This window comes from Mus pahari, chromosome 3 (assembly GCF_900095145.1).
Source record: "Mus pahari chromosome 3, PAHARI_EIJ_v1.1, whole genome shotgun sequence".
NCBI classification, from domain to species: domain Eukaryota; kingdom Metazoa; phylum Chordata; class Mammalia; order Rodentia; family Muridae; genus Mus; species Mus pahari.
Window position 1 is genome coordinate 7072422 of NC_034592.1, and position 8298 is coordinate 7080719.

The following is an 8298-nucleotide window of genomic DNA, read 5'->3' on the forward strand; positions in this document are numbered from 1 at the left end:
GCTCGTGTCTCTAGCTGCATATGTAGCAGAAGATGGCCTAGTCAGCCATCATTGGGAAGAGAGGCCCCTTGGTCTTGCAAACTTTATGTGCCCCAGTATAAGGGAACACCAAGGCCAAGAAGGGGGAGTGGGTGGGTAGGGTAACGGGGGGGGGAGGGTATAGGGGACTTTGGGGATAGCATTTAAAATGTAAATGAAGTAAATACCTAATAAAAATTGGAAAAAAAAACTAAAATTAAAACAGAAAAAAAAAAAGAAATGACAGGAGCAATTCTAGTCACAAAAGTTTTAAACAAAGATAACAATGAAAAAAAGAAAAACAAACAAAAACAAAAAAACAAGGTACAAGGACCCAACCTTGTAATAAACCTAACCTAGGAAGTGAAAGATCGCCACAACAAACTTTAAAGCTGAGGAAGACATTAGAAGATGGAGATAGTCCCATGCTCCTGGACCAGAAGAAGGTACTGTAGAAATGACTGCCCTAACTGAAGCAAAGCCAGCCACTGCAATTTCAAAGTTCCAGCACCGTTCTTCAGAGTCATAGGGAAAACTACCTTAAAATTCATATGCAAGCACAAAAAACCCAGGATAGTCAGAACCATCCTGAGCAAAAAGAATACAATAGAGGAATCACCAGTCCCGATTTCAGTTTATTCTATAGTGGCACAATGATACCAACAGCATGGTACTGGACAAAAACACATTTATGTATCAATAGACGTCTTAGTTAGGGTTTCATTGCTGTGAACAGACACCATGACCAAGGCAACTCTTAGAAGGACAACATTTAATTGGGCTGGCTTACAGGTTCAGAAGTTCAGTCTGTTATCAGGGTGGGAGCAGGGCAGCATCCAGGTAGGCATGATTTAGGAAGAGCTGAGAGTTCTACATCTTCATCTGAAGGCTGTTAGTAGAAGACTGATTTCCAGGCAGCTAAGATGAGGGTCTTACAGCCCACACCCACAGTGACAGACCTATTCCAAGAGGGACACACCCATTCCAAGAGGGCCACACCTTCTAATAGTGCCACTCCCTGGACCTAGCATATACAATCCATCACAATTGAGTAGGATAGAAAACTGATATATAACTTTCTGCGACTCTGTTCAACTACCTGGTTTTTTTTGTTTGTTTGTTTTTTTTGGTGGTTTTGTTTAGTTTTATGAGGACATTAGAAATACACATTGGATAAAGGATAGTGCCTTCAATAAATGATTCTGGAAACACTGGGCATCAACATGTAGAAGAATGAAACCGGACTCTTTGCTATCTCTAGCTACGCAAAACTCAACTCCAAATGAACCAAAAACCTTAAGACAAGAGCTGGCATGCTGCAACTGCTAAGGAAAGCGTAGAGTGAAAGCGTAGAGTGCGTAGAAAGATACATGCATAGAGAGAGCTCCACTCGGAAGAAACATGACCAACAACTGACAAATAAAATCTCATAAAATTAAGAGCTTCTCTAGGGCAAAGAAAACTGTCAAATGAGTAGAGAGGCAGCCTACAAAGTGGAAGAAAATCTTGGTTGGTTGGTTATCCAACAGAGGATTAGCATCTAGAATTTGCAAAATAAGAACAACAAAAACAAAAAAATCTTCAAGAAACTAAACATCAAAGCAGCAACCTAATTGTTTTTTAAAATGGTCTGTGGAACTGAACAGGAAGTTTTCAAAATAACAAGTCATAAATGGCTAATAAACATTTTTAAAAGTCTTCAACATTGTTATCCATTAAGGGCAATACAAATCAAACTACTCTGCGATCACTCTAGTCAGAATAATGGCTATCATCCAGAGACAACAAAAGATGTCGAGGGTGTGGGGCGAGGAGAACATTTACCTACTCATGACGGAAGTGTAATTTGGTACAGCTCCTCTGTAAGGCAGTGGAGGTGTCTCAGGAAGCTAAAACCAGAGCTACCACATGACTGAGCTAACTACTGGGCATCTACCAAAGGACTCCACAATCCCCCACACTGATTCTTGCTCATCTGCATTCATTGCTCTACTAACAATGCCTAGGAGATGGACTCGGCCTAAGTGTTTATCAGTTGATTAATGATAATAAATTATGCTGCATAGACACAATGGAATTTTATTCAACAGCAAAGAAATGTGAAATTTAAAGGAAAGTGGATGGAACTGGAAAGTATACTAAGTGAACCCACCCAGGCCCCTGTGGGGAGCCGTCCTCACAATCACTATGGCAAGATGGTGCTGGCATCCGGTGTTCTAACTGGTAAACAAGCAGTCTGCGCATGTGCCGGGTAAATTTCCATCCCTTGCGCCCTGCCTGTCCCGTGGCCATCTGGGCCGATAGTGAGCAGCCAACCAGGGAGCTACACGTCATAGGCGGAGAACATTTCCTATATAAGGGAGAGGGTTTTTCACCTCGGGGTCTCCGCTTTCCTGTAGCTTATGCATTGCCTCTCCAGATGCATTAAAGCTTTACTGCAGAAGGATCCTGATGTGTCGCGTCGTTCTTGCTGGCGAGAAGGTAGCGCGTTACAGGCCCCAAAGATAAATAACATGTTCTTATCCGTGGGCATTACCTTGGCTTTGATGTGTCTGTGGTGGTCAGGGAACTAGAGAACTCCCATGTTAGGGAGGAGGGAAGGAAGACAAATTGAAAGAACCAAGAACACATGTAACATAAACGTCGGAGAGATTCACCAGCATGACGGCCCAAGTGTGAGCAGACAAGGTTGATACCAATGGACATACAAAACTGAATGGAGGAAAAGCCAGGAAAGCCTCGACCCTCACAATGTAGGCGGTCCAGGAGAGCTGCTGTAAGAGGTGCTCTTCTCCAGGGCACAGTGCACCAACTCGCTGTCCAGTATCAAAGGATCAGCCTGAAAGCCTATGTACCACTAACACTGTATGGACTGAACAGGTTATATTTAGTACAATATATGTATATACACATATACATGTATGCATGCAATAACAATTAGTAAAAAGAGGCCATGGATTTGAATTAGAGTAGGGACAGGTATATGTGAGGGTTTGAAAGGTGGAAAGGAAAGAGTGAAATGTTGTGATCACATTATAATTTCAAACAAGCAAACAAAAGATTCTGTTTATGATAGGGGACTCTGGAGATTTAACACTTGAGGAGGGGTATGGTGGGTGAGTAAGTGGCTTAACGAAGGAAATCTTATAAAACTCCTCCCTCCTCCCTCCCCTTCCCCTCCCCTCCCCCCTCCCCCTCCCCCTCCCCCTCCCTATCTGTTTAAAGAAGGAGTTTGACTGAAGGCACCCTGTATCAGTAGATAATTATTAAGTGAAAACGACAGGTGTGGGACACCTCCCTCTGACCTACTCATCAATGGGGATCCAGAGGACTGTCCAACAGCACAGTCTAGTGCCACTGATGGCTCCGACTTGCCCATTGTGACTAGATGATAAGATCTCACTCCTGAAAACACAGAATGTTTTGCATCCTCTATGTATTTAGTGCATAGAGAAATCACCCTGGAGCAGACTTGGAAACCTCTTTCCTGCTGGGTAACTTTCATAATGCAGGCCACTTGGGGAGCAAAGTCATCAATGGTGTCACCCAGTGGTAAGCCCGGCAGGTATAACACTGACCTGCCAGGCAAGATGTGACCACAGATGTAATCACAGCGTAACTACTATGGGGGGAAATCAATTGTTTTCTGATTGGATTTGAAGCATGTTTCACAGGACAGAATGCATGACAGCTCCCATAAACCACTGGCTGTGGCTGGAGAGATGGCTCAATGTTTAAAGAGTACTGGCTGCTTTTCCAGAGGACTGGAGTTGGATTCCCAAAACCCACAAAAATATTCATGGGAACAAAATTCCAGTTCCCATGGATCCAACACCTTCTTCTACATGGACACCAGACACCACACACAGGGAGCAGACATACACATAGGAAAACACCCATACACAAAGTAATAAAATAATTTTATTATGGCCCAGGTCATAGGGTCCAAGAGTGGGTAATCTACTACTCTGACTTTGTTAAACTAGCATGGTGTTAAACTGCCTTTCTAAAAAGCCCCAATAGCTTAATGAATAAGACCTTCTCAACATTTATCTGCTCTGAACCTTGGAGATTTCTGTTTGCAGTGGCAGCCATCAGTGCGGAGACTCACAGGTAATCAAAGAATGCATGAGTGCTCAGTCCTACATAAGATACCTGTGCTATCTCTCCAGATTTCAGAAACTAGGAAGAGGGAGCTGAAAGGGTGTATAAGCCAGAGAGCATGGAGAGGTGCTATGAGGTGCTGTGTTCTCCATAGGACAAGGCCTCCATAGCCATGAGTTTGCAGTAGCTAACATCCACCTAAACAAGACCTGCATAAGATCACACAGGTCAACATCCCAATGAGGGTAGGGAGAATCTCTTGAAGTCCCACCCTAGCTGAGCAGCTTTTAGTACTGTGGGTGCGGGCAGGAGGAGGCCATTGTTCTTCGGCTCTAAGGCCACTGAGAGCTGCTCATATTCATGCAGTACTTGCTGCACTAATTAGACTGATCAGATCATAATAATAGAAAAGGAAGACATGAAAGTGTGGTGGGCATATGTTGGGGGAAGTTGGAGTAGATATGGTTAAAATACATTCTCTATATGCACGAAATTATTGAAGAATAAACAAAAGCAAGCATCTGGCACAGAATCTAAAGTTCTGCTGCCTGCCTGGTAATTGTGAGCAAATTAACCTGCTTATCTGTAATAATTAAACCAACTGTATAAGGTAAATTGGAGGACTATTGAGGTCATCTGTGAGATCTTCACCAAAGTTCCTAGTCACATGGCACACAGCTACAGCCTCACTGGTGGCTGACCATGTTCGAACTCACACATATCAAAGGCGAAATCCACCCAAGCGCCAAAGAGAGGACGAGCGAGCACCCACCTGCTGGTAATTCTTCTTCATCTCTAACATTTTGTCACAGAGCACACTCACAATTTTCCAAGATTCCTCTTTAAGTCGCTCCTCGAACTTCAGTTGAACCAAATCTTTGAGGAACCCAAAATCCACATGAAGTGATGTAATAATCTACCAAATAAAAATCATTAGTGTAGAGAATGGGGCCTGGGTGCCAGTATTCTAGCACATCCCTTGGTTCCAGCCATTTGACCTGGTCCCCGGCTTTTCTTTGAAGTTTATCTCTCAGATATGGCATATTGGAGAAGTCCATTAATTCTCTCTCATTGTGTCTAGGTTTTCAAAGTGATGTCTAATTTGAGAACTAAGATATGCCAGTGGAGTGCTAGGGTTTGAGTGCGACCTGTTCCTTCCAAAACTTATGTGGGAGTCTGACCTCCATCATGAGACTTTAAGACAGTGCAACCTCAGTGTGACTATGTGTTTACAGGTGGGAATATGGGGATGTGATTGGGATTAGATAAAATCCTGGGGCAGAAGAGGGAGGTGGGAAGGAGGGACCGGAAGAGGAGGCAGGGCAGGCAAGTCAGTGCTTGTGAATTGTCTCAAAGGTTCCCGAAGCTTCACATGCCACTGCCACCTAAGTCCTCCTGACTAAAACTTAGTATGGGTACACCTAGCTATCAAGAAAGAAATTGATAAACATACTGCTGGAAAATATGCCTTTCTAAAAGCAGATGATAAATTGACAAGCGTGTAGCTAGGGAACATCTTCAAAAGCTCTTAGCAGAGAGAACAGGCACAGTCTCTCTCAGCAGGGCTGTTTGGTAATGCCCTCCAAGGTGACTAATGTATGTATGCTCTGACTCACAAATTCCCTTTTAAGAATTTACACTGCAGATTTCCTGGCGCTTGAGGATGTGCGGGGTTATTCATCACAGGAGAAGATTAGAAACTGTCCATCACTTCAGGGATAGAGAAATATACGCTGTGCATCTTGTGACATAGCTGTGACATAAACAAGGCTCAGAATATGAGATCCAGGACATGCTGGACAAACACTCCCACACTATGCTCACCTTGCACTTGCTGGAGAAACACTCTCATACTATGCTCCCTTCCCAGTTTTTCTTTGTTTTTCTTTTTGTTAAGAATTTAATTTTTTGATATAGTATTTCACAAAGTTGCCCAGGCGGGCCACAAACAAGTGATTCTCCTGTTTCAGTTTCCTGATTAGCTGGGATCCCAGGCATGTATTGCACTATTCAACTATGTAGAAGATCTTTATGTATAGATATAGCATGATCTCCAAATAGATTAAAAAATAAAATTAAGGCACCTAAGACTATTTATAATAGTATGCCAATTCCTGTGGTGGTTTTAATAACTCAATATGAAATGCTCTATTCTTTTTCAGTCTCTAAAGATTTAAGAGGAATGATATGATTTGATAAATCTATGCCAGTAGAAAGTTATTTAGTGTCTCATTGTCTACAGTTATTTATATGTAAAATACTTTCCACTTTTCTTAGTGTATCTTAAGCAGAAAATATTCACAGCTGTCAAAAGAATAGAAATCCCACATATGTAAGCAGACTCACATATACAAGTAAGACACAAACATGACAAATATAAATTATGGCTTCCATCAATTAAAAAGTACAACTGAAGTGGTAGCTTATTGGTTAAGAGCACTTATTGTTCTCACAGAGTCTGGGTTCAGTTCCTGGCACCCACAGAGTGGCACACAACCATCAGTAACTCCAGTTCTAGGGGATTTGACCTCAGGCATACAGGTAGTCCACAGACATACATGCAGGCAAAACCTGTACACAGAATTAATAAATCTTTAAAATTGAAAAGGAATACAACTGCCATCCTGCTCAGTTTCCCAAAGACCTTCACCTTTTTGAAACTGTCAGTTATTTCAGTATTGTAACTAAGATATGTGTGAGTATACATGTCTAGGGTGTTGCTCATTGACAGTGCTTCATAACCTCCACGAAGCACTGAACTTGATCTCAGTGCTGGATTACAGCACCCCTCCCTCACAAAAATTGATCCCCCCATAAAGGAAAATAATACATAAAGTCATCTTAGAAGTCACACCAGACTTACACGCATTAACTTTTCTGTGGATTGAGTCAAATCTTTCAATGGAAAAACTTCACTGCAGTCCGTCTGAGTAGCATGGTCTGACGTGAAGAAGCCAACCTTTAAATCATCCGAAATAGCAAGTCTGCAAAGAGAAGAGAGGTGCTAAACTTCCTTAGAAGAAGGCAAACAATCACATTTGGAGGTACGTTTGTTATATTCACAATACTCTAAGAGGTCATGAAGAAGGAACTTCTTGGATAGCTGGTCATGCATGAGCTGGGGACTCAGCCTTGTTAGCAGACTCCCTGCACTATGAGGTTCTCTCTGTGCATTTTCCCCACTTTTCCGGCATATGATGTCCTTACATCTATTCTCTTAATACCTTATCCTGTGTTATTGATAAAGATGATTATAATTTATGCATGGCATGAGATAGATTCTCCTGGAATGATCTGAGAACCTTTGGGGTTCCTGGAATGATCTGGGAACCTTTGGGGTTCCTGGAATGATCTGGTAACCTTTGGGGCTCCTGGAGTGATCTGGGAACCTTTGGGGCTCCTGGAATGATCTGGGAACATTTGGAGTTTCTGGAATGATCTGGGAACCTTTGGGGTTCCAGAACACTCTGTAGGAGAATCCACGAGAGGAAAATTATTCATAATATAAGGAATTTGTCATTTTCCCTATAATTCTCTCATAGTAGTTCACTGGCTTGTGCCAGTCACTCCAAGCGTTGTGCTTGATAGAATGCAGAAGCAGCTCAGATGAATCATTTGCCTGCCTTAAAGCCAGGCATAAAAAAGATTTGCCAAATTGAAAACACTGACACTTTTCCCCTTTAAGTTTGAGTTCTGAAAAATATGGTTACATTTTCTTTGAAGTTTGTTATTTATATTAACACATGATTTTTATCACTACGCTAAATGAGTTATTATAAATATTTCTTTCTAATTTGACTATGACAACTATCAATAGATACAATGAATGTAAACCAAAGTTCTTTGAGGTTATCAATACTTTGAAGAAATTCTAAAAGGCTCTAAAGCCAGAAGACTTGAGCCCTGCCTTAGATAATTCCATCCTACAACTGTCAAACTCTACTCCTGAAATGTTGGCAGAAGCCAAGCGTCAGCCTCTGCACATCCTTTCCGTGGCTCTATAACAGTGAGCATCTCAAATGGTTAATAATGAAGCTCATTTTCTGGACATACATATCAGCTTGATCAAACTTATTACCGTTTCCAAAATATCAGCTGGGGGTGTGTAGAGGGAGGAAGGAAAGAAGGAAGGAAGGAAGGAAGGAAGGAAGGAAGGGAGGGAGGGAGGGAGGGAGG

The 8298-nt window shown here is 42.1% G+C and overlaps 1 protein-coding gene across 1 annotated transcript in view; it reads right to left on the reverse strand.

Annotated features, from left to right (window-relative positions):
- C3H10orf67 (chromosome 3 C10orf67 homolog) overlaps window positions 1–8298 on the reverse strand; it is a 92337-nt gene that overhangs the window by 73851 nt on the left and 10188 nt on the right. Inside the window, exons 2-3 of the mRNA XM_021194480.1 lie at window positions 6986–7106; window positions 4895–5038 (exon numbers count right to left, since the gene is read on the reverse strand). Of these exons, the coding sequence (XP_021050139.1) occupies window positions 4895–5038; window positions 6986–7106 (265 nt within the window). The remainder of the gene's footprint in view (window positions 1–4894; window positions 5039–6985; window positions 7107–8298) is intronic.